We start from the raw sequence: 27,413 nt of genomic DNA, 5'->3' as shown, positions 1-27,413 counted from the left end.
GCCGGGGACCCGGCCCTCCCCGGCCTGCGCTCCCCCAACGCCCCAGCGCTGCCATCTAAGGACCCGCGTCTTACTCGGGAGCTGGAACCAGTGGTTCCATCCTCTGCTGCTCCGGATCTGGAGGGGTGGCCACGGCCGTTAGATATTCCCCGCTTTTCCTGTACAGCCCGTGTGTGTGTGTGTGTGTGTGTGTGTGTGTGTGTGTGTGTGTGTGTGTTGGAGGGCAGAAGAAAGGGTCCTAAGTTTATTTTTCTAAAGCATATATAACTAAGTATTGAATAAAGCAGCCAAAGGCTCGGCCCTCCCCCAAACCTAGGAATTCAAAGCCACATGGCCACAGCCCTTTCCAGCCAGGCCACCTCCGCGCACACGCTCCGCTAGGCAAGGCCATAAAAGCCCTTTAAAGTCCGCGATCCTTCGGAGGACACCCCAGATCTGCAGCCCCTCCCGGGCCACCCTTTCCCCACGCCTGGAGCCCCAACACTCGGAGGGCGCCCCGGGGACGACGCCTGAGGCCGCAACACTAGGAGGGCGTCCCGGGGACGCGGAGTCGGGGGCCGCCGCGCCCCCAGCCTGGGCCACCCACCTCTGGGCGCAGGATCCTGGGGGGCGCAGTCCTCGAGCTCTGCTCCGGCGCGGGGCGTCTGAGAAGCTCCGGGGAAGGCGTGCGGCAGCCCCGGGGCCGGGGCGAGCGCGTCTGCCGGGCGCAGCGGCCGCTGGGCGCGCCGGAGGGCCAGGAGCGCCGCCCGTGGGCTGCCGGAGCCCGCCCCTTCCCCGCCCCTCTCGGCGCCCGGCGACCGCGGGCCGCCCCTCCGCTCCCATGTGCCCTCCCCATCCACCCACGCGTCTCTGGCTTTGGTGGAATCCAAAGCCCAAACCGAGAAACCACGAAATGAATGAATGGGTACATTGGAGGGGTGGAGGGATGGAGGGATGGAGAGATGGATGGATAGAGGCAAGTGAACTGGGGAGACGGCTCTGTGTCTGGGGATGTGGACCTGTTGTCAGTGCACGGGTGGGCGTGTCGGCGTGTGCACAGGCGGGTGTGTGTTGGGGTACACGTACGTGTATGTAAGTAGGTGGAAGCGTGTGGGTGTATGTGCGCGCTCGCAACGCCAGGGGCTGCTGAGCTCCTGCCCGAGGTGGGAGCGATCCTTCATTTCGACACCGCGCGACTGTCCCCGGGTAAGTACAACGGCCGGCAGCGGTTAGGAAGTGCGTCTTTGTGTTTTGGGGCTCTCCCCGTTGTGGCCTAGAGGCCAAGGTGTGGACGAGGATGCTTCCGGCTCCCCGGCTCTCCAGAGCCGTCGCGCTGCCCTCCTCGTTGTGGCAGCCGGTGGCCTGGTGTCAAAGCGCGTGTGTTAACAAAGCCATCGGTGGGGAAGGAGGCAGCTGATACACAAGGTGGGGCCGCGTTAGGATAGTAGCCAACCATCCCTCACTCTGGAGCGGTCTGAAATTTCAGTCTGTGGTCCCCTCCCCCAGCATGAATATTTAAATAATGTTAATGACCCTTTAGGGACTGTCTGGAAATCCTGAGAGGACACACGCTGAAACACCCTACACAGAAAACAGCATTTTTAAAAAGCGAGCAGTTATCTTACTCTGCACGCTCTCTGCAGAGGAAAATAATATAAAGCCAGGTTTCTTGAATTCAGCCTTCCACTAGGAATGATGGGGGTTTTTCATTTTCCTATTTATTCTCTCTCCAGCTTTGTAAGTCAGAGCGCCTTACTCTCCTTGGAGTTTCCATTTCTAGGTGGGCCTGCTTCTTTCTGAACCCCTGGCCAAGGTCCTGGGGTCCTCTTCTGAGACTCAGTGCTGCCTGCCAAACACAGCGGGAAAGACAGCTGCCGGGGTCTGCTTCTTCTTTCCTAATCCACAAAGGTCCTTGATCTCCAGTACAAAGAAATGATATCATTGGGAACTGCCCAGAAAGCCTGTCCACACTATTGACACATTAACAACAGCACCCTCTGCAGAAAAGACTCCTTTCCTGTCTTGAGCTGTATTCACACCTTTCTGGGAGGAAGGGGATAAAGTCTACAATGGAGAGTCAGCTGATCTCTTCAGGGTTCCTGAATGTCAATAGGCTTCTTTTTCTTGCCTTTTAGGAATGGTTTCACCAGCCTCCTTGTAGGTCTCTACTCTTGAATTTCAATAGAATTTACTGACCGGTGGTCAGAGATTATAGAGCATTATCCTCAATCAATTCCTGTTCCTTCCCTTTCTTCCTTCTTTCCTTCCTCCTTCCATCCTTTCTTCTTTCCTCCTTCTGTCACTCCCTTCCCCCTCCCTTCCTACCTTTTTTCTTTCCCTCGTTCCTTCCTTGTAGCTCCTCCTGTCACTGACGTAAGGAGTTAAATATCTGAGTGCCCTACATCATGGTCTATTTTTAACATTTTACTAACATGTGAAAAACTCACATTGAAATGAGCATGTTTGGGTACAGTTATTTATTTATGTGGACCACAGACTCTCCAAGGAGAGATTCTAAAATTACAGCAGAGGTGAGGTTTTAGAAACAGTATTATGGCAGGTGCATCATGACTTTCTTCCTATGTTTCTAAATTAAAATAAATGTAAAGTTTATAAATCAAATTTGTTTCATCACTAGAGAGTACAGCAATTCACACCAGCTGAATTACATCCTCCCTAAAGCAATGCCAATTTTAATATTCATTTTAATTTAATATTACTTTTCATATTGGTTAATTAATATTAATTTTTTAATATTAATTTTAAAGCTCTGGTATATCCTACAGAAAACTATTGGGAATATTAATTTAGGAAAAATGCATATTCAACAGATATTAACTTACAAGAACATTTCCTTTTCTTCCGTCTTATGTTAAAGAAGTAACCATGATTATATTAAACATTTTTAATATAAAATGCTTGGTGCATATCAGGTGCTCAGAAATATTCGTTTAATTTGTTCAATGAAATCAATGCGAGGGTATGACCATCTACGTATAAAAGTAAAAACTGTTTTCAATTAGCATTTTCTCATTTATTTCCCCCTCAGTCAGTGGTTCTCAGTTGAGGGTGATTTGACTCCCCAGGGGACATGTTGGCAATGTCTGGAGGCATTCCTGATTGTTATAATGGGGGGAGGGTGCTACTGACATCTAAGGGATAAGGTCCCAGATGTTGCTAACCAGCACCCCAGCAACAAAGGATTACCATGTTCCAAATGTCAATGGTGCTGAGGTTGAGACATCTGGCCTTGGACTCAAAGCCAATACCAAGGACCACAGACATCAGAACCACCTCTGCGCTCACTAAAAATGCAGATTTCTCAGCCCCACCTTTACCTACAAAGTCAGAATCCCTGGGGGCAGGGCTAGGAAAAGTGTTCTAACAGCTTCCACGTGATCTTAAGAACATGAGAATATGAGAAATGCTGGAGATGGGGAAAGCTGGCTTTATCACCCAGCACATTCTTATGGGTACATCACATCATTTGTCTCTTAACATGATAATGGTTATTGGAGCTGAGAATATTTTATGAAAGAAGCACATTTAGTCTCCTAGATGCACTACAGAAGCCCATTTGAAGCAAAGAAAGGGCTACTAATTTTGTGGGGGGAAAAAAACATAGTTGAGATGTGTGAATGTTTAATACTCCCAAAGGCCCTACAGAATCTAGGACACAAAACCTATGGAAATTTTGCTTAGCCGGGAAAGAACTCAGGACTTCTTTCACTATGGCCTAATGTACATATCTGCCCATTTTGCATCTGCTATGTTGCTGGAGTGACATAAACTGTGCCCCGAGGGACAGTGACCTCCAAGGGACCCAAGAAATACAATGTGCCTGCTGAAGAAACACCAAAAGTAAAGGCTTTTTGGGAAAGAGGTCAGCCTAGATACAGATTGACAAAGCTCTTCTCTTTCTTTTCCCAAACTAAGCACAATGAACCAAGTCCTGCAAATACGGGTCTTTCAGTAGCCACATGTCCCTAAACTTAGAGAAAAGTAGAAACTGAAAAAAAGACTCAGTGAGTCCCTCAGAGAGATCATTTGCAAACCAAAAGGGGGGGGGGTCAAGGGAGGCCCATCATAAAAGAGAACTTGCCACTTCCTCCTTCTAGCAAGGAGCAACATCAAAAAACATCAGCTGGGTGTAATCTTCATATGTTAAATGTGTCCCACTGAAAATAAAGATTTACTAGGAAGAAGGAAGAGGAAGAGGAATAAGGGGTGAGGAGGAGGAAGAGGAGGAGGGGATTAAGGAAAAAGACCAACACCAAAAAGGCTGGCCTCCATGAAACCAATAGCCTTAGATCTGTGGGGCTTTCCCCACAAGCAACAGGTGAGGTCACTGGAAAGTTAGGAACAATCCCAATCCCAAGGGCATCATGGGACCAGATGCACCACTGAAAATGTATGAGAAGAAACAAACTGGGGAAAATATTTGCAACATACATAACGATGAATTACTATCTCTACTATGTGAAGAGTTCTTACAAATCAATAAGAAAATTGAAGAAAATCGCCAAATACCTAATAGGAAAAAGAAAACAGTCGTTTATAGATAAATAATGCCCAAACTTCAGAATTAAAGAAATGTAAGTGACAATATGATATTGGCCTATGATATTGGTAAATACATAAAATACAAATTTTATTTCTTGTTGGTGAGGGAATGATGAAAATTAAGTGATTGTACTCTGTGGATGGGAATATACGTTGATATTAATACATTGCTAAATTCAGAAGACAATTTGGTGATATCTCTTGAGATAAAAAATATTTATACACTGTTCAAGTGCAATTCACTTTGGGAATCTATGGAGATTGGGGGTGGGGTGGGGAGAAGTCAGAGAATGAGAAATTCCTGATCACCGAAAAGGCCAAAAGCAAAAGAGTATTTATTTAATATACACTTTTAAAGTTGTTTGCTGTGCTCTGTTGTGATGTAAGTACTTCTGGTAACCTCTTAAAACAGCATTTGTTTGGAGAACCAAAGGCAAAGGGCTTGTATGAAGCTTGGTACAGGGTGGATATCAGGCAAGATAATGTGAGATGAAGAAGTCAAACTAAATAAGAAATCAGAACAAGTGAGTAGAACTCACCCCACCCCACTTGAGTTAACCCCTTGAGTTAAAAGCCCATAAAAATAGTGGGGTGGGCACTGGACATCTTCTACTCTGTCAGTAGGGGTTCAAATAATTTTACTTTAGATATAAAAGGAAAAATTTATCCCTGCTGGCTGCAGGACTTGGGACAGCCAACTAAGTCCTAGGAGCCGTATGGATCATTTGCTTGCTTTCTACATCAAATAGTGGTTTTACCTTATTCATGTGGATGTTTGGTACGTCTATGGATTTGCCACTTAACACGGTTCTCCACTGATCCCTGATTCTTACTGAAAGGCAAAACGGGCATCTCCAGATAACGTGGCGTTTTCATAAAAGGGATGACCCATCATGGAGTGTTTCAACTGTCAACGTTTGGAGTGTACCACACATAAGACTGACACAGGCCAGTCAATGGACTGTTTGTTTGGACTTGCAGTTAGTTTTATCAAATTAAAAACACCCTTCTCAAAGCCAACTCTTCTCTAAGGTCAGACCTGGTTGCTAAGTGGCAGTCAGATCGAAAGCCTGCAAATCAGTGTTTGTCAAGCTAGCTCCCGTCAAGAGTAGCCAGAAAAAAAGAAAACAGCAGATTTTTCCCCCTAGATCTGAGCCCCAGGAATCTGTATCTGTTTTAGCTTTCCACATGATTCTGTGGCCCAGCCTGGTTTAGGGAGCACTTGGGGTGGACACAGTCCTGAGGCAGAAGGGGAGATCATGGACACAGAAATAGGGACAGTGTCATATGAGAATATTTGGCTCTAGGACTGTGTTTCCTCCCATTCTTGGCCTCATTTGTGATGCCTGCCTTTCCTTCCTTTCCTCTCCAGGGTCTGTGGCTTCCTGTGCCCCAGTACGTTCCTTTCCTGCCTGTTCCACATTTATTTCCTTTTCCTGCATCCTCACACTTGGCCTCTCCTTTGCCAAACCTTCTAACACAAGGAAAGGGTGACCTCATGACATTCACCCCTGCCGTTTGAGACTCTTTTTTCAAAAGACCTTTAAAAACACTCCAAATGAAACATTCCAAAACCCAAACAACTTTTGTCCATCTAATTGTCTTTATTTTGTTCCACGTTGTAGCTGGCCTGTGTCTTCTCTACCTTGGCAAAGTGACATCGCATCATCCAGACTGCCCATTGTAATAAAGCTTTAAATGGTAGCATAATAAACAGAGAGTCATACAGTATTCCAAACCAAAATCTTCAATGAAAAGCAGCAACTTGGGGAAGCCCTGTGTTGGGAAGGGTGGAGGAAAAATGCTATTTGCAGAGGGGAAGGGCAGGGCGGGGAAGGAAGAGGGCACAGAGGACAGAGTACCCAGTAAGGGAAGAAGAAGTCACCCACGGCTACATGAGATGATTGTAGCCCACATCCTTAGCTCCAGAGGCCTCAGAGCTCATGCGCTAACGACAAGAACATACTCACGTATTACTTGGTAAGTAGGAGCGACAAAGCCCTATGATGCACAAGTTCTTTGTTTCTTGGCTAAGGATTTTATCTCATTTAACGACTGAAGCATTTTAAAGATCTGCTGGGAGAGCCAGGGAGGCTCAGTGGGTTGAGTGTCTGACTCTTGATTTCAGCTCAGGTCATGATCTCACAGTTCGTGGGATCGAGCCCCACGTCAGGCTCTGCCCTGACAGTGCGGAGCCTGCTTGGGATTCTCCCTCTCTCCCTCTCTCACTGCCCCTTGCCCCCCCCAATAAATGTATAAATATGAAAAAAATAAATATATGAAAAATCTACTAGAGGCACCTGGCTGGCTCACTTGGCAGAGCATTCATGGTCTTGAGGTGGTGAGTTTGAGCCCCACGTTAGGTGCAGAGATTACTTAAAAAAAAAAGTACTAAAAATTCCAGAGTTCATTCCCTAATGGAGACAAAGCCTAAAATGAGGTACTTTTTAAAGCATGACATTGAAAACATAAAATATGGCCAATATACTTGGACTGTACAAAGCATGTTCACCGGGTGCTGGGAAACAGTGTCTGCCATGGCCAGGATAGTCCTTGCTGAGTAAACTCGGTGGGTTTGCTTCTCATGAACGATCTGGGTTTTAAATGCAAAACCACCTTTCTTTCTGGTGGTGTTTAACCCCTTTTCGATTTTAGGTGAAGATGGAGAATTGTTTTTTTAGTTCTTAAAAAATGGGACTGTAATATTTCCCCAGTAATTCCCAAGTTTCCCTCAGAACTTGGGAGTACAGGCTGTTTGTTCATTTATGGAAAGAACCATAAAGACTTTCGGTAATATCAGGGGTGGAGAAAGACTAAATCTTGACATCGTCAATAACTCGGATGGTCGCAGAGGTACTTTTCGCAGTAGTTTCTGACTTACTCATCAAATGTTTTGATATGGAGACCTACCCAGGGAGAAAGCAGGCTTTTTCCTTCTACAATACTGTGTTCACATTACTTATCCTAGTGTTAAGTAGGATGATGAGCTATATTGTGAAGGCATTTTAAGTTTACATGCATGTGGGCGCCTGGGTGGCGCAGTCAGTTAAGCGTCGGACTTCAGCCAGGTCACGATCTCGCGATCCCTGAGTTCGAGCCCCGCATCAGGCTCTGGGCTGATGGCTCAGAGCCTGGAGCCTGTTTCCGATTCTGTGTCTCCCTCTCTCTCTGCCCCTCCCCCGTTCATGCTCTGTCTCTCTCTGTCCCAAAAATAAATAAACGTTGAAAAAAAATTTTTTTAAGTTTACATGCATGGAGTAAATTAATTACTTCCCTAAATAGCCACCAAGATTATAAAGTGTTACGATCATTTAAATATGGAGAATGCTAATCGCTGCTTCTACAGTATGTTTACAGCCTCTGTTGGGATGGGACCATGGCCAATAGAAAATCACCCGAGAAGGCACCATAGCTTATGATAAAGTCCACTAAAGCACACAGAGCCACATGATCCGTGCAGACTCCGTACCTCCTCAGGTCAACGCTTTCTCCAAAGCATCCTCTTCTTCTCTTTTCCTCCTTACTTTCCGTCCTTCCTCCCTCTTTCCCTCCCTGGTTCCTTTTCTTTTTAGACCAGTGCCTGGTTAATTTTAGGAGCAGGCACTGCAAACTCAAATACCTTAAGAAGTCTGACAGATAACAGAAATGGGTAAAGCTGCCAGGTATCTGAAACAGTTTGTGTCTCCCGTGAAGGGCTCAGGCACTGGGGAGCCTAGGTGCCGGACTGCTAAGTAATTTATAGACTGGTCGAGATAAGATAGGCAGGCACAGAGACGAGGACGGCGTGTTTAGACAGACAGCTGCTGCTGCTGCTGCTCCTGTTTTTTATTTTAAGCATTTTTTTTTCTTTTTGCACTCAATTGGGATGGGGGAGGGCATATCGAGATGCCAGAGACAAGAGAATAAGACCTAGGGAGAAAAAAAACTACTCGTCACCCAAGCCACGTTCCTCATTTTACGGTATAACCAAGTGTCCATGAAATATAGAGTCTCTGGAGCAAGAGGCCTGGGATCGAATCCTGATCTGTCCCTTATTAGCTGTGTGAACTTGGGAAAGCCGTCTCTCTGAATCCTCACCTGTAAAAAAGGCAGATCAGAATTTCTACCATATATGGTTGCTGTGAGTGTAATGAGATCATCCACGTAAAGCTGTAGGCTCAGAGCTGGCGGCAAGGTCAGAACTCAGGGTCAGTTGTCAGTAGCGAAGCGAATGAATCCTAGATGGATCCTACAGCATTTGAGTAGAACCGCCCAGCAAGACTGGGTTAAAGTCAGGACTCAGATGCGGGCCTGCTCACTCCCAGCCCGGTGAGAAGTTCTTTGCTGTAAGCTTGCTTCCTTTGGCATTTTTATTACTTTGAAAGAGAACACCAAACAACAAGAATTACACGGGACGGTGAGGGGAAGCCCGGGTATTAAGGCCAGGCTCAGATCTGTGGCCCATCTCTGGGGGTCTGGCAGTAAGGCCAGACAAGATGCAGAAGCAGGGGTAGCGTCGTATTGGCAGCCCGGGCACCCAGGGCACCCAGGGCGGGCTGTGCTGTCAGGGGGGTTTTGCTTTGGGTTCTCTTAAAGCCTCCAGCCCATTCTCAATATTCTGTGATAGTTGACAGGCAGAGGACGCTGCCATGGACCTGAACCCGACGGAGGGGGCTGGGGATGAGGGCTCCCCACTGACACTCAGGTGTGCTGTGCTTCGTGCCCACTCTCGGAAAGGGATGCCTTCCGGGCTCTGTATCCAGAGGGCCCGGTTCCCACAGGAGTAGGCATCATCTTATCCCGGGGCAGGGACCCTGCCATGCTGAAATGCGCAGAGTCAGTGTCCCCACCGTCTGCCCCCCGCCCCCCTCTTCTTCCGGCCTTGGCATCACCTACCGCTCTTGTTTTGTGTGCCTTGGGATCACTCAATCTGCCCTGGATCCACCAGCTCTGGAAGCCATTCTCCCTCACACTCCTCTCTTCACCTACAAAGTCCTTCTCACCAGTCCTGGCCTGTCCAACTCCTCCCCTTCCAAGGCCTCTTCCTCAGCCTGCCCCAAAGGCAAGCTTCCCCAACCACAATCTTCTTCCCCCCATTCCCATTATCTTGACATTCCCCTGGGTAGAAACATTCTACTGAGTGTACCCTAGAATCCTACCTGAGGCCCAGCATCTTCCCATGCGTATCCATCCAACCCACATATTCCAGCCAAACTCCATACATGCCTCCCCGCCACTCATCTTCCCTGCATTTCCTGACTTAGGGTTTTGTGGTCCCCATGGTCACCTTTGCCTTCTTCTTCACTGAGGTCCAGCCACTGTGGTTTCTCTTACTGTCCCCACTGTTTCTGTGTGGTCCAGTCCTTCCTCCTTTCTGACCTGGACCGTCACCGGCCTCTTGACAGGCATCTCTGCCTTTGGCCTCTCCCCCATCTTGTCCATCAGGGCACCCGAGTTCACCTCCTAAACCAATCTCCAATGGTTCCTCTTGCCAAAATTAAAACTCCTTCTCATTCAATCATCTATCCATTTCACAGATATTTATTAAGATCCTGTCATGTGTGACATACCCTGACATGTGTTGGGGAGGTGGCAGTGAACAGTCATATGCTTGCTCTCTCTCTGGAGGGGGCGATGAGTGTTCTTGCTGTTTCTTCCAGACTACTGTCCTCCTTTCTCAGTAAGTCGCCCTCCCTCACCACTTGAAGATTTCAGCAGCTGTCACTCTGTCCACCAACACTCTGATAATAAATCATTATAATAAAATGCTCTTTTCAACTAGTCTCCATTTGAGTAAGTTTCTAGGAAATGTCTTCACAAGTTTATTTATTTTGAGAGGTGGGGGAGGGGCAGAAAGAGAGAGAGAGACTGAGAGAGAAAGAGAGAGAGACAGTGAATCCCAAGCAGGCTCCGCACTGTCAGCACAAAGCCCAACGTGGGACTCAAACCCACGAACCATGAATGAGATCATGACCTGAGCCAAAATCAAGAGGTGGATGCTTAACCAACTGAGCCACCCAGGCACCCCTGGAAATGTCTTTTTAAAAGCAAAGCACCAACTCACAAAAATAGCCTTTTGAAACACATTGAATAAAATAGTTCTTAAGCTTTTAGGTTAAAAAAATATATGCACTTTTAAAACACCAAATAAACTAGACTTTCCTGTAAGACAAATGCCAAGGAGAATTTGGTACTTTGTATGAAAGGACCTAACGACCCTTACATTTCTAAAATTTACCATGGGTGAGTTTGGTTGGCCTTTCCTTTTCCTCTCCTATTTTCTGTGCCATTTTTCTCTCTTGAACTCGTTAATGACAAACCCAGCTCTTCTCAGACATGTCACTGGCACAAAAAACGTGTGGCTTGAAAGTTACGGAGTCCCTCCACAAGGAAAACATACTGTATGGTCTTTGCTCTGGATCTGAACTCCAAGTGAAAGGGTGCTTGTGACATTAACAGGTTCAACATTTCCCCAAGAAAAGAAGAGCACTTGTGGACCACAGACAGGAGGTGGGTTCCAGGCGGGACCTTCCACAGGTTACCTTACCCGCCTGTGCCTCAGTTTCCCAATCTTTAAAATAGGGACGATTACATAGGATCTATATCATGAGCCTGTGGTGAGCACTGGATGAGGTAATGCTAACAAAGTCCGTAGAACCTACCTTTTCGATTCTCAGTAAATGTTAGCTACTGGTTGTAATTTTTCTGTGCCAGTCTGTTGCTCTGTAATTTCCCTATGTTCAGTCCCAAAAGCCAGAGTGGTCTTAGATCAGATCAGTTCTTGACTCATTCCTTCTCCTAGGGGATCATAACTATTTTCCTGTTGTTACATTTTAATTAAGACATTTTCCCAATTTTAAAAGAAATCCGTCCTCATTGTATAGAAAGCAATAAATTGTGGGCTCTGGAATATTACAGACTTCAGACTGAATCCTGACTCCACTCTTACAGCTTTTATGACCTTGGGAAATTGTTACGTTCTCAGAGCATCGATTTCTTCATCTGTCATACCAATGGGACAAGGAGGGTACATACCTCACAGTGTAGCTGTAAGTGTTAAATGAAACAATGCAGGTAGAGTAACATAGTGCCTAGCCCTTGGTGAATGCTGGGAAAGCAGTGGGGGACAAATCAGGAAGGGAAGAAAGAAGCAAAGAAGGAAGGGAGAGAGGGAAGGAGAGAAGGAGGAAGGAAGGAGAGAGGGAGGAAAGGAGAAAGGGTGAGAGGAGAAAAAAACAGGAAGGTGGGTCAAGACTATTACAGGATAAGAAAAGTTTGATGAAGTCCACATGGAAGAAAAAGGTTCATTTTAATAAAGTGTCAAATATGATGAAAAATGCTTAGAAACAGGATGCATTTTTTTTTATTTGAAAAAGAAGATTCTCTGCCTCTTTTTGCAATGCCATTTCTCTTAAGAGGGATTTTCCTATGTCACTCATGGGATAAACTTAATATAAACTTGGAAATTTTTTTCATATTTGGGTTTTGTTCATATTTTCTTTGCAAGAACCAACATATTTAAAACACATTAAGAATAATAAAAATAGTGGCTCTTACTGGATAAATGTTTGTCTATTTCTCAACCTTAAATAAGCTTTTATTTTCAAAATTCCCAAAGGATTTAGTGACATTAATTTGAAAAATCACCCTTAAAATCTGAATCTGTTTAAATATATGGTACGTCTCATAGAAAAAAAAAACATGCAACACAACATTCAATAAACTGATTTTTTTACTTAAAAGTTAATAAATGTTATAAAAATGCAGGTATTTTAGGAACAACTGAATTAAGAAACTGCCCTAAGCTCAGGCCTGGTGGGTACAAGGGTCTCCTAATAAATATTGCAGGATATCTGTATGCTGAATTTCTCCAGATTCATTGAAAGGTATATTTATTCACCAAGGGCCCAGCTTTCCTTATTTACTGAAGACGCAGTTCTGTTTTATCATATTCATGATTCACAGCAGTAGAATGATAACGAAAATGTAATCAGAATGTTGTCAGGATGAGGGCCCAAGGGCAAGTCTGAAAAGCAACCAAATCTTGGGGATGCAAATCGAATCTTATCCCACCAGGTAAACTCCAGCGTTGTATTGAAGAACAAATGCAAACAAAACTACATAAAAGCTCCCTTATTGATCAGGGACTGTGAGACCTACTTTGTATATTTGCATATAAGCACTGTCATTTTGTTCTACCAGGCAAAGCCATATGACAGTCATTAGGAGCGAAGGCAGCCTGGTTAGCTCAGGGCTCTGTGACTCCTTAGCTGTGTCCTTGGACAAGTTACTTAGTCTCTCTGTACCTTTTCTTCTTCTGTAAATTACTCATAGTATCTATCTCATAGGGTTGCGTAAGAATCCAATAATATAATACCCTAAGCATCCAGGGCAATGCCTGACAGACACATGGAAAGTTCTCAATAAGTTAGAATAAATAAATATTATTTAATGAATACCACTATCGATATACTAAATATTATTCTCATTAATTTTTTTTTTTTTTGTAAATGGAACTAGACTAGAAATTCATCATGTTACAGATGAAAACTCACCAGTCTAAGAGCATATGGAGAGCGTGATGGCGGATTCAGTATCCTACCCACTAGCCCAGTTCCCTTTGGGAAAGGAAGTGGGGACTGCAGCAGCTGGGATCTTTTCTTTTTCCGAAATAGACATAAGAGTGCTGAGCTAAAATAAATGTCATATCTCCACGGGCTCATTTCTGAGGAAGCAATAACAATAGGCTCAAGTTACATCGAAACAACCTAGCTCTTGGTGTATAAGCCTGTTCGTGTTTTGCAGTCTCTTCTAGCCAGTCAATCACCTAGTCTGAGCATGTTTTCTCTCTTTACACACAACCTACACATATGTCATGATTTTCACCGTGCTAACTACAACTTTTTACTCCAACAGAAAAAAAGCAAGGAGGGAGGCCATTGGGGGATGGGTAGAAGAAAGAGATGGAAGAGGAAGGCATTTGATCATTTACTGAGAGGAACACTAGATGCTCACTTAACACAGTCTTAAATACTTGTATAATGAAGCAAGATGTTTCTGCCTATGCATCCAACAGGTATTCCTGAGAATTACACTCAAGATTTATGAGGCCTCTGTGATGCCCAACTTGTTTCGGAAGGACAAAGTCTACGAATAATTTTTTTTTCAGGAATAACCTGTGACCATTCTAAACCCTCCCAGACATTCATAATTTGTTAAATGAACTAGATCTAGGCAAACCCCTGCTTAAGTGGGAACCAGACTGGCAGCTTAGACCCATGGCTTCTGCCAATGGCTTTCGCATTTGGTTTGCTTAACTTAGTTCTCTGGGAAGTCATAGACTCCTGTACTTGCCAATGAACCACTCATAAGACGACAGGCTTATCTGCAGATGGGCTCTGACCTACACGAACAGAGACTATTTCTAGAGCTTTATCATCATTAGTTGCTCCCACTGCTGGAATGCTAGAAATGTACATAAGAGGAAATGCACTGGTGTATTCAGGAAATATTTGTGAATGTATCAGAACTTAGACTTGGAATATCCAGGCCACTGTCATCTATTTTAGGAGGTGACCACTTAGAGAGAGGGGAATTTTATCAAGTATAAGCGCAAGACATTTTAAAAACTGGGATGATGAAGTTATCTGCAGAAAATGAAATCAGGCCAACACCAATAGCCCAGCTAAAATTAAAATTCTAGAATGGGCTTCAGAAAAATCATAACATGCCCAGATTAAGGGGAAAAAGCTTCATTCAAGAGAAACAAACAAAATGGGGACAGAATTTCCTATAGTTTCACTTCATAGAGAAAACCAATGAGGTACAGATCTTGACATGGATCAGGTTTGGAAGCCTTTATTTCCAGAAAAAAAAAGAAGTCAGGAGAAGTCTGTTGATAGGCTATCAGTATATTTTGTGAACTGAAATGGTGTATCTGTCTGATTTAAAGCCTAATATAACCTATTGTTATTCCTGAATGAATAAAGTCATAATAAAAAAATCCAAAACCACAAATAATTCCAAACCATAATAATCAAACGTATTAAGCAATTATCTTCATCTCCTTTGCAACACCCCTTCTGATTAGGGCTGCCAAACTTAGCAAATTAAAATATAGGACACCCGGTTAAATTTAAATTTTAGGTAACCAATAAACCATTTCTTGGTATGTCCCATGTAATATTTGGGACACACTGATGCTAAAAATATATTCATCACTAATCTAAAATTCAATTTAATTGAGTATCTCATGTTTTATCTGGCAAAGCTACTTCTGCCCCATCCTTAGAGCTCCTCTGATTTAGCTAATAGTAAAGCTAACTTACATTTATTAATACTCAAATAGAGAGGTTAAACATTGTCTTTCTGCCAGGTTCAAATGCTCACTTTGAGATCTTTGATAAGTTGCTTCACTTGACTGTGTCACAGTGGCCACATCTGTAAAATGGGATTAATAAGAGTCCCTCCCTCCCTCTCAGGGTCAGTTTGGAGATTGTAGAAGATGGTACATGGAAGGGCCTAGCACAGAACTGAGTGCATAGCAAATGCTCAGTCAATATTAGCTATTGGTGTTGGCAAGGGAACATGATGAAAGATAAAATGACAAAGAAGTACCTGAGATCTGTCCTTTGCCAGGAATAATCCTTATCTATACGTAGACAATGGAGAGCTGTCAATGGCTATGACTTCATTTATTTGACTTTCATTTTATTTGACAAATAGGGAGTAACACTTAGGAATAATAATTACCAATACTGATGTAGCCTATTACAGTTTACAGCACAGCCTTTCACATTTATTACCTGGTAATAATGCAACATGCGTATTTCAAAAAAAAATTCAAGACAGTAATTCTCAAAGAGGGAGTATTGTGAAAACGTAGCTGTATGGTCTTGGTATGACTCTCACCCCCTTCTGAGACCCACCACTCTAGACAGTTTCAAGGATTAAAAAAAATCTACAAGAAAATACTTCCTTTGGCAAGGAAGCAGGTTTAGAGCAGTCCTTTTGTATGTACACAACATAGAAATGACTTCTGGTCCCAAACATGTCTTTCTGTCCCGAACCCCCACACAAAATAATCCTCAGTGTCGTCATCATCAAATACAAAGGGCAACTGGCTCGACACAGCTGGCCAACAAAAGACCCTCGGCAGAATGGCTTTTTAAAAGCCAAGCCCAAAGAAAGCTGCAACCTGTGGCCTCTATTCATCACCGGAAGATTCTAAATGCTTTCCCCCTTTTGTAACTGGAGAACATCTGGCTTCCAGAACAATCTCTCTCCCAGCGGTAAGTTTTACATATAGAGAAGCAACATCCTTGTTTTTAACGTTGCTTTCTCACGTCCTTGATTAGGAAACATGCCCCTTTCAAAGTAGTTTTACAGCCAGAATCCCAACCCGCCTAAATGGTACCCATCTTGTTTCTTGCCTAAGCAAGAAATATTGTATATGTTGTTAAATTAATTAAACAAAGAAGCCATTAGACTGATATAGCTTCATTGCTATCGCCACCTATGTAAGCAAACCAAAATCTAAGCCTGTAAATACCTCAAGGTTATAAAATCAAAACGTTAAGGACAACCAATCACAAGAGCCAACTAGGCTTTAAGCTATAGGCAATCAATAATTCCCTTTCTTTGTTTCTGCCTGTTCTCTATAAAAATCTCTCCCTGAGTTCCCATCTTTGGAGCCTTGCAAACCACTTCTGATTCGGCACTGCCCAATTCAAACTGATTTTTGCTCAAATAAACTCTTAAAAATTCTAATATGTCTCAGTTTATCTTTTAATAATGTAAGTAAGTACAAGGCTTATTTCTGAAGGAAAATTCTGGTGTGCTAGGATTTTCTGTGTTCTTTTTTGCAACACTTAAGTTTTCAGCATCTTGGTATAGAACAAGAGGGCAAGGTACAGATGGCATTTGGGATTTAGTTGGTGTACATATTTGATTAAAATGGCAGACAAATCACATCGTTTCTACTCAGAAGATATTTCTTTAACATTGATAGAGTTTCAACATGACTGATGTAGTTTTGAATAGTGATCAAATCAACAAAATTCAAGAAAACAATGCATAGCCCAGCGGGTGCAACTTCTGGCTCCTAAGAATATGCACCCAGCTGAATAAAGCCAAGACGCTTCCAGGGTGGGTGTTGGCGCTGGGTAGTTTACTCCCCAGAAGAAAGGAAGCCCTGGGACCAGCAAATTCATTTAAAATCTAGCATTAAGTACCTTCCTAGTCCTTTATTTGCAACACTACTCTCAAACATATGTAAAGCAATTCCCTTTCTAACTTGCCTTGCCCACCAGATATTAAAATGCGAGGTTGGGGTTTAGGCATTTTATGGGGTTTTTTAGGATTAACAGGATGCATTTAAATTCCCTTTGAGAAGACACCTAGATATTCATATGTAAAAGGTAACACTGAGGAGGTTGCCAAGAGCTGGAGGGAGGAGGGAATGGGAAGTAAGTCTTTAATGGATACAGAGGTTTAATTGGAGATGAATAATGAAATGAATGAAAAGGTTCTGGAGACAGAGGGGGGCTATGGTCACAGAAGAACATGAAGGGCATGATGCTACAGAACTGCACACTTAAAAATGGCTAAAGGGGTAAATTTTGTTGTGTATGTTTTACCACAATAAAAAAAACTGATACGCTAATAAAGGTGATTAAAAACATTTTTAAAGGGGAGAGGTAAAGGAAAAATAACCAGACAGAAAGTGGGAGAGAAAGAAATGGAAAGAAAAGAGACAGATGAACCTGCACCCCCACCCAGGGCAGTGGTGGGCCGGTGGAAGTGATACTAAAGAGGAAAAGTAAGTTGAGCCCCCTCCACCACCCCCGAGTCAGGAAGAGGATACCTCACTCAGAAAACATGGACTGAGCGCTTGAGAGAGGGTGCTGTGTGTGGTGGACAGTTTGTCAACAGAGCCCACCCCTCAGCAAATAAAGGCAATCAAGCCATTAAAAAATTCACTGCATACAAATGGCCAACAAACACATGAAAATGTACTGAGCATCATTACCCATCAGGGAAATGCAAACCAATACCACTCAACACCCACTAGGATGGTTACAATAAAAGCACAGACAATAGCAAGTGTTGACTAGGATACGGAAAAAGCAAACCTCCTATCTGTTGATGGTGGGAGTGTAAAATGGTACAACTACTTTGGAAAACAATCTAACAGTTCTCCACAAAGTTAAAAATACATTTACCATATGGCCCAGCAGTTTCACTCCTGGGTCCATAGCCATGACACATGAAAACATAGGTCCATGCAAACAAGGCATGTACATTCACAGAAGCACTATTCATAATAGGCAAAAAGTGGAAACAACTGAAAAGTCTACCAACTTGTGAAAGGATCAAGAATCAAAGCAAAACACTGGAATACCCATTAAATGAAATACCATTCAGCATGAAGGAAATGAGATATTGGTTGAGGACACAACATGGATGAATCTTAAAAACATCAGGCTAAGTGAAAAAAACAGACACAAAAGACTACATGTTATATGATTCCATTTATATGAAATGTCCAGAACAGGCAAACCTATAGAGACAGAAAATATGTGTTTGCTTGGGATTGTGATGGGAAAGGAGATTATCCATCACTGGGCATGAGGGATCTTATGGAAGTGATGAAATCTTATGAATTTGGATTACAGTGATGGTTGGTAAATTTAAAAGTTGTTAAATTACAGACTTAAATGTGTGAACTTTATGGTATATAAATTATAAACCTCAATTAAGTTGTGTTTTAAAAATAAAGGAACGGTATGTGGTGCCTGGGTGGCTCAGTAGGTTAAGCGTCTGACTCTTGGTTTCGGCTCAGGTCATGAAACTGAGCCCTGTGTCAGGCTTTGTGCTGACAGTGCAGAGTCTACTTGGGATTCTCTCTCTCCTTCTCTTGTCTGCCCCTCTCCTGCTCAGGCTCTCTCTTTCTCAAAACAGGTGAATATTTTTTCAAAAATTTTTAAAAGGGAATGGTAAAAAATGAATTGAATTGTAATTTAGAGACTCTAACACATGCAAAACAAACAAAAACACTGAGGAAAGTGGCATATGAGGGGAAAGCAGGAAGGGAGCCTCAAGAGAAAGACCCTGAGGTGAGCACATCGGGACCAAGTTTGGGGAAGGCCAACAGTCCAGCCTAATCAGTCTAGATAAAGATTGGTCTTCACTTGTTCATTCATAGATTTATTCATTCAGCAAATACTAACAGTTGCACATGATGTGCTAGACACTCAGCCAGGTGCTGGGGACACATGCCCTATGGTAATTACATTCCAGCAGGGGAGACCAGATATTCTGCATTGACCTCTGTGGTTATTTATGTGAGACTGGCTAGGGAGGAGTACTAGGTCCAGTGAAAGCATGTAACAAACAAGACTTGTCAGAAAGTGCTGTTCAAGGAAATAATATTTGGGCCAAAGACTGGAATATAAAGAGAAGTTAATTGGGAGGGAGAGGGAGAGAGAGGAGGAAGACCAAGGGAGCAGTCAATAAAAGAATGGGGTTCTAAAAAGCAGAGCACCTGCCAGAGTTTGGTTAAGGTGCTCAGGGCAATGGAAAGGCCAGCAGGCTTGAGCAGAGGGATGTTATCAGGTTGGTCTTTAGAGAAGATCACTTTGGCTACAAATAGTGCAGGTGGAGATGGCAAGTTTGGGTACAGAGACACAGTGGAAGACAAGGCTAGAAATGAAATTACAGTTAGAGTAAGGAAATCTTCAATGCCAGGAGGAGATGTCTAAGCCTTGGTCAGTGTTCAAAAGGAATGGAATCAAAGGGTTTGGAACAGGAAAGTCCTTTCTCGGGCTCATTGGGAACTGGAGAGCCAGGAGCATTGGTAGGGCTCATGTGGCCACACCTGACACTGCCTCGGTTGAATGCTGAGACAATATTTTCCCAAACTGACCACAAAAGTCACCTGGGGTGCTCATTAAAAATGCTAATTCTCAAACTCAGATCTTCTGAATGTGAATTTTGAAAGGAGAAACCTGGGAAGCTGTATTTTTACTATTGTTTTCTACACTACTGCAGGAGATTCTCACAGTCATGCAAGTTTTAGAAAATACTGATCCATACCTTTTAAAAAAATCAATGTCTAGGCAAGCAAAAAACAGAATAGGATATAATATAGAAGCTATCCTGGAATATGAGTTCCCTTTTCTTCTAGTTAACAATGGTAAGTGTCCATGGATAGATCACACACACACGCGCGCGCGCGCGCACACACACACACACACACACACACACACACACACACACACACAGGACTATTACTCAGCCATAAAAAAGGATGGGGTCTTGCCATTTGTGACAACATGGATGGACCTAGAGGGTACTATGCTAAGTGAAATAAGTCAAACAGAGAAAGACAAACCCCATATGATTTCACTTACGTGTAGAATCTAAAAAACAAAACGAATGAAAAAACAAAAAGCAGAAATAGACCCACAGATACAGAGAACAAAATGATGGTTGCCAGAGGGGAGCAGATGTGGGGGATGGGCAAAATGGGTGAAGGGGACTAGGAAATATAGCCTTCCAGTTATGGAATGAGTAAGTCACAGGGATAATTTATAATGAACTTATCCATTCATCTGTTGATGGACACTTGGATATATTATGATCACTTTTTTTTTAGTTTATTTATTTAAGTAATCTCTATATTCAGTGTTGGGCCTGAACTCATGACCCCAAAATCAGGAGTCACATGTTCCACTGACTGAGCCAGCCAGGCATCCCTACTACGTTCACTTTTTAAAAGTTGTTTTTACCTGTTCTTGTTTCAAGAGAACCACTAACCTATTTCAGCCTGTGCCTGTTCACAAGAACACAAAGATAGTTATACTTTAGGATAGCTCCTATATTATATCTTATTCTGTTTTGCTGCTTGCCTAGACATTGATTGAAAAAAAAAAAAGCATGGATCAGTATTTTCTACAACTTGCATGACCGTAAGAATCACCTGCAGCAGTGTAAAAAAACAAAAGTAAAAACAGCATAAGGAATATAGTCAGTGGTATTGTCATAGTGTTGTATGATGACAGATGGTAGCTAGACTTGTGAGCATAACATAACATTTAGACTTGTCAAATCACTATGTTGTGTCCCTGAAACTAATGTAACATTGTGTTAACTTACACTTGAATTAAAAAAAAAAAACGTGAACGTGGTATAATAAGAAAATAGTAATGGGTGTGTCTAATATTGGTTTTTGGCATCTATGGCATTGGCACTGAAGAAAAGTAGGTACAATTCTAGGTAGATCTGAGAACATCTGTTTCCCAGGGCTGCCATAATAAATTACCACAAAATTGGTGGCTTAAAACAACGGAAATTTATTCTGTCACAATTTTGGAGGCCAGAACTTTAAAATCAAGGCATTGGCAGAGCTGTGCTCTGAAGGTTCTAGGGGAGCATCTTTCCCTGCCTCTTCCAGCTTGTCTGGTGGCTCCATGTGTTCTTTGGTTTGGGCCTCCACATACTCCAATCTCTGCCTCTGTCTGTTCACATGGCCTTCTTTTCCAGGTGTGTTTCCTCTCTTTCTGTTTCTTATAAGGACACATATCATTGGACTTAGGATCTACTGGTTTAATCCAGGATGACCTCATCTAGAGATTCTTAATTGAATTGCAAAGACTCATTTTCCAAATAAGGTCATATTTACAAGTACCAGGGTTTAGGTCTTGGACATCCCTTTTTGGGGGAAGAATGGGTTCACAATTCAACCTACTAAGCCGAGTGATTTAAAATTGTTGAGCAGGCCCATATGATGTTCCTACTCACATCAGTGTATTTAGAGGGTGTTTTTAATATAAATGCTCCTAGCTCAATGTTCCTCAGAATGACAGAAGTTTATTTACGAATGAATTCACTCTTCTAAGTCATATCCATTTTTAGTAGCACGACTTTGTCATTTCAAACTAAGATATAGTATTAAAACGTTACCTGTAGTAGACAAAATCACATTCAGACAATTATGACATTGCAAACAATTTTGGACCATTTTAAGAAAGAAAATTTCTAAGCATGAAGATAGGTACATCTATTATAAAAAGAGCAATATGGAGGAAACCAAACTATTACAGTGATTTCTCCTGATATTCCCCTTGGCAAGTGTCAATGAATCAAGTTTTATTGTAGTTAGAGTTTTAACAGAATAGTTTGTTTTCCCAGGGCAGAAGACAGGGATAGCTGATATTGCAAGGATATGTAAAGTAGTTATTAGAAACAGTAATAGTGGTACACATATAGATATATGATGAGGAGTCTGTAGTTAATTAATGAACATCAGGCACTTACAGACACAGGAAAAAAATAGTACTGTGGATGGGTACAAAGACAGGATGGATACATAAAGCAGTGTAGGGTAGGAACCACAGTAATAACTAAAGGAAAAAATTGATGATTGCTGCATAATTGGGAAACTCAAAGCAGAAGATCTAAACAGAAGTATTTCCCTAAGTTATATCCACCAGAAGTTTCACAAATTCTTTAGGGAGAATAGACTGACATTAATAGAGGAACTTAATAATATTTGTAGAAATTTATTGGCATATTTATATATATTTCTATTTTGCTTAACTTTTTAAAGTGTATGGTATCCATTCTTCAGGGTGGGCTCAGTTCTTGAGAACTAAAAATCCTCTGTTCTTATTAAACATTCCCAGCTATTTATTAAAGAAGAGGAGAGATCAAGAATGACATCTCAACTGGCCAGACCCAAATACAACTTCAGTCAAGATCCTGGTTGCAAGGATCAGTGGACTGATTAAGTAGCAACCTTAGAAAATGAGACCTGGGGGCACCTGGGTGGCTCAGTCGGTTAAGTGCCTGACTCTTGGTTTCAGCTCAAGTCATGATCTTGTGGTTTGTGAGATTGAGCCCTGCATCAGGCTCTGTGCTGACAGAACAGAGCCTGCTTGGGATTCTCTCTCTCCCTCTCTGCCCCTCCCCTGCTCCCACCCTCTGTCTCTCTCAACATAAATAAATTAACTAAACAAATGGGACTTGGACAAGACTTGCTTCTATCAGAACATGCCATTTGCTTTTATAACACAAACTCTAGTCTCTCTGATCATTTAAATGTCTGCACTACATCTGCAGCTACACTAGTAACACATTTCAGAAATGAATTCTTAAAATGATGACAGATTCCAAAATAGCAAATAAAAATCCATCAAGCTCATCCACCCATCCCTCTCTGTCTGATGCAGTCATAGATACAAACTTCTGTGTTTGCAATAACAGCCAGTGAAACGTAAATACACCATTGAATCTATATTATTGTCTTGCTAATTCTGCTAAACATAATAACATAATTATAAGAAAATGAACTTTCAGTACTGGATAGTTAAATTGTTTAGATTAGTTGACTCTTTTGACCAAGCAGGTGATTACCCCATCTTTCATTTAATTTCACTGTGGCATTTTTGTTTGCTTTCTCTAACATTTTTAACACAGATAATTTAAGTCCAGCCTTCACATTACAAAGGAAAGCTTGAATAAATTCATCCTGTATGTTCTTTTGCACAATCTCTACTGATAAATCCAGGAGTGAAATATCTCTAGGGATATCTCAATATAAAAAGGGACACCACTTGGGGTACCTGGCTGGCTCAGTTCATGGAGGAGGTGACATTCAATCTTGGGGGGTTGTGAGTTCAAGCCCCATATTGGGCTTAGAGCTTACTTTAAAAAGGTGGGGGTGGGGTGGGGTAGATAGTACTTCTTGTTTTTCAAAGAAAAATTCACATGTGGCATATACTTAAATTCTAGTCATTCAAACAAAAATGTTAGAAAGCCTCCTACTTCCAGCCTCTGTTAATTGAAATATAAACAGAATTTTAAGAAGGAGGAACCATTCTTTTGTGTCTAATCTAGTAATAGAGGGCAAGTGGTTGAGTCTGATACACTTTGCTATGGATTCTTCAATCTAGGCAATGATTATAAATTTATGCATTTAATTTGAACAGTGATAATTAGGTTGATTGCCAGATGACTCATTTTGTAAACTTTTGGCCATTAGTGTTCCAGCTGGAGTGGGCCATGTGCTGCCTTCCCGCTGACATCACTGGAAATCTTGAGTCAAGATCAAAGCTACTTTATGCCTCTCTGACCTTTCTTCACCATGCACAGTGGGGCCCGGGTTCTCAGCTCTGAATGTTCAGATTTGTTCCACTGTGCCCATGGGGTTACCACTTGCAGACAACCTACATGTACATATTCAGTAGAGACCCTGAAACAAGCCTACTGGAATTCACGTGTTGGATTCTAGCTTTCAGGTGGCTTCCTAATCCAGATGCCAAATTTCAGAAAATCTTATGTCTGGCTGACTCACTGAGGCTCCAGTGAATAGAGAGACAATCCCAGCAGCATTGAGAGGCAGTGCTCATTTTGCCCCTAGAAGTCTTCCATAGGCTCATTTTCCTCTGGAGACGCCCTTTGAGAACCCAACTAGAGAAAGCATCTCTTACCTTGATAGTCATGTCTGCACTGGATGTTTCTGTGGCATCTGAGGCTGCCTCGTCTCCCTTTAGCAGCACACTTTCCCACCCGACCCCTGAAAACAAAACAAAACAAAACAAATGCCATTTGAGTCACGCGCATTCAGCTGGCATGGATAGACACCTAACTGACATTTTGTACATTCCTATCCTGTGTGTGTTATAAAGGAAACTGATGTCGCACCACACAGTTAACCTGCTGGGCAGTTACTGGGAAAGTGTACTTTCCAAAGGGGCCAATCAGTAGCTCCTTTCTGTTTATCTGATCTCCAACTTTGGAGTCCACTGTTCAAATTCTGTATCTTATAGACAGTTCTACCCTCAGTCCAGAGTAAGAAGAAGTTGGAATGAACTCTTCCAGAATCCAGACCTCATACTGAGGTCTTACTGGGGGCTTAACGTGAATCCCAGGACACAGAAACACACACATCTGAATCTAATTCAACACCCAATAGAACTGACTCCAGATTATTCACTGCCCTAGATTCCATACACATACTGGAGATGACCGAAAGTTTATATTCACTTTTATTTTATTTTTTAATTTAAATTCAAGTAAGTTCACATACAGTGTATTATTGGTTTTCAGGAGTAGAACCCAGTGATTCATCACTTACATATAACACCCAGTGCTCATCCCAACAAATACCCTTCTTAACGCCCATCACCCATTTAGCCCATCTCCCATCCACCTCCCCTCTTTTAAAATCTATATGTTTTCTCCCCAAGTCTTGATAAATGTTAGAGTTCCTTTTTCGTTAAGTTGCCAGATGATCTCCAAGCATAGACACATGACAAGATACAAGGTTTTGCTCTCTTCACTTCAAAAAGGAGATCAGGGCTTGGTATTTAGAAATACCGATGAATGCAATATAGCCTAACTACACCAATTCAGATGCAATTATGTGTGTGAATCAGGTGGAATGGTCTATATTAGGGAAAAGTTTGAAGTAATGACAAGTGTATTTTTAAAAACAGATTTATTGCAGATAAAGTTATCTTTTTTAAAAAGTCTTTCATTTTTTATTATTTTTAAGTTGATTTATTTATTTTGGGGGTTGGGGAGGCACAAAAAGAAGGAGGGAGAGAATCCCAAGCAGGCTCCATGCTGTCAGCACAGAGCCTGACATAGGCCTCAATCCCATCAACCATGAGATCATGACCTGAGCCTAGATCAAGAGTCAGTCACTTAATAGACTGAGCCACCCAGGCACTCCAAGAGTCATCTTCCTAAAAGCTAAAAAGTAATGCTTAGTAAAGTTTTTAAGGGTCTACTTTAACGAGTAGATACAAATTTTATAATTGGTATAATAACTGCCTTCTGGGATATGAATGCTCACAGCCTAAAGTATTAAAAAGATTGTTTTCTTAAACAGGTTAAAATTGGCTGCATAATATTTGCTTACGTTGTCGATTTCCTTAAGAAGTAATTTTGCCTAAGGGTAACTCAAGGACAATATTCATTCCAAACCTGTGTGAATAGCCCAAATTCCAAAATTTCAATTATCTAGCATTATGTTAAATCAGGACTGGCAAACATTTTTTGTGCCACATAGTAAACATTTTAGGCTTTGTGGTCTTGCCATTTCTGTTGCAACGTCTCAAGCTGCCACTACAGAGCAAAATGGACAACACATAAACAGCCAACTGACATCAGTCAACAGCCAACATATAAACAAATGGGCATGGCTGATTTCCAATAAAACTTTATTTACAAAAACAGGCACTGGGCCAGATTTGGCCCATAAGATGTATTTTACCAGATGGATAGTGATGATGGTTGTACCACTTTGTGAATGTATTTAACGCACAGAACCATATACTTAGAAATGGTTACAATGTGTTATATACATTTTAGCACAATAAAAAAACCATTTTGCTAGGCAATATTCAAATTTCCAGTTTAACCAGTTCTATAATTACCCACTGAGTTGGTATACTATTAATTCCATAGCTATTTCTAAAATGTTGTATATTTAGGTCATTTCTAATTTCTCATCAGTATAGATAATGCTAAAATGAATACTTTGTCTAAATGCTTTTCTTCTTATGAATAATATCCTTCAAAAGGACTCCTATGCAAAATGTATGCATACTGTTAAGGCTAATGGCACGTTCCCATATTGCCTTGTAAAACAGTGATGTCAATTTTCCGATACCACCAACAATGTATAATGTAATAATTGTGCCATCACCATAATTTTCTCAATAGTGCTATTATTAAACAAATTGTGTGGTTGTGGGGAATGATTTCTTAAGCAAGGTGAGGCTACATAAAATATTCATTATAGGAGTCCATATATTTTTATGTATAGTATTATAATGATTTTTGTGTCCATTTATATTAATGCAATAAAATGATATAATTTTTTAATAAATTTTTTTAAATATTTATTTTTAAGAGAGAGAGAGAAGGAGGAGTGTGAGTGAGGGAGGGGCATAGGTCTCCCTGGGAGAGACAGGAAGGGAGACAGAGGATCCGAAGTGGGCTCTGCACTGACAGCAGAGAAACTGATGCGGGGCTCAAACTCATGAACTGCAAGATCATGACCTAAGCTAGTGTCGGACACTTAACTGACTGAGCCACCCAGGCACCCAATATAATAATTCTTTAAGAAGATATACTTTGCTAGCTTCTGTGCTCAATCAAGAAACCAAAGACATGAACAAGAAAGACTGTTATACTTTTAGCATTTTTATAAAGACCAACCAATTGGACAAATGGGAACAGGAATGATTTTTTCATGACACTTTTAAGAAACTAATATGTGATTAATTAAATTTTAATATATTAGCATCAATTGCATTATTTTATATTCTGGATCCTTGAGAGCCTCATTTTACAGGACATATGCACAATGGATTACTCAAGATCCATGCACTCAATTTATTGCAAGGTGCAAATAGTTGTTTCTGACTAGGATGTAGAAATTGGGTCAGTTTGGTGAGCTGCCCTACAGTTTCCTCTAGAGAAACTGCTACAAAGAGGTTGCTAGCTTTTTCTTAAATGCATGTTTCTGGGAGAGCAATCTTTGCTCCCACATGAGTGGATTATTTCCCTGACACCCCTTGCATTCAACAGACTAATAGCCCCTCTTGGTTTAAGCCACTGTTGGCACCTGTTGGATCTGGCTGGCAGAGAGACACAGATGTTGGGCATGATGGACAATTATATGATATTTACTTCACAGAATATTTTGAATTATCATTTCAGCAAATATTCATTCCCCTCCTTTCCCACTGTGGGAGAAATTTTCTTCCCTGTCCCACTGATGTTTACTCTGGCCAGTGGGATGCTAGTGCACATAATGAAAGCAAAGGTTTGAAATACGCTTGATGGTGATGCTTTCCCTCTTGCATTTCTGCTAT

General features: G+C 41.9%; 1 protein-coding gene across 14 annotated transcripts in view; it reads right to left on the bottom strand.

Moving 5' to 3' along the window:
• Positions 1–27,413, bottom strand: part of PALM2AKAP2 (PALM2 and AKAP2 fusion) — a 488,279-nt gene that overhangs the window by 107,783 nt on the left and 353,083 nt on the right. For 12 of the 14 annotated variants that reach the window (XM_045043558.1, XM_045043561.1, XM_019816297.3 and 9 more), the window contains one exon: positions 24,015–24,100. In XM_045043558.1, coding sequence (XP_044899493.1) covers positions 24,015–24,100 — 86 coding nt within the window. Of the gene's footprint in view, positions 1–74; positions 95–586; positions 740–24,014; positions 24,101–27,413 lie in introns of those variants that run through there. The other 2 variants (XM_006939353.5, XM_019816301.2) reach the window with 2 other exon arrangements.

This window comes from Felis catus, chromosome D4, assembly GCF_018350175.1.
Source record: "Felis catus isolate Fca126 chromosome D4, F.catus_Fca126_mat1.0, whole genome shotgun sequence".
Lineage (NCBI taxonomy): Eukaryota > Metazoa > Chordata > Mammalia > Carnivora > Felidae > Felis > Felis catus.
This window is presented reverse-complemented; position numbering and strand designations above follow the sequence as displayed.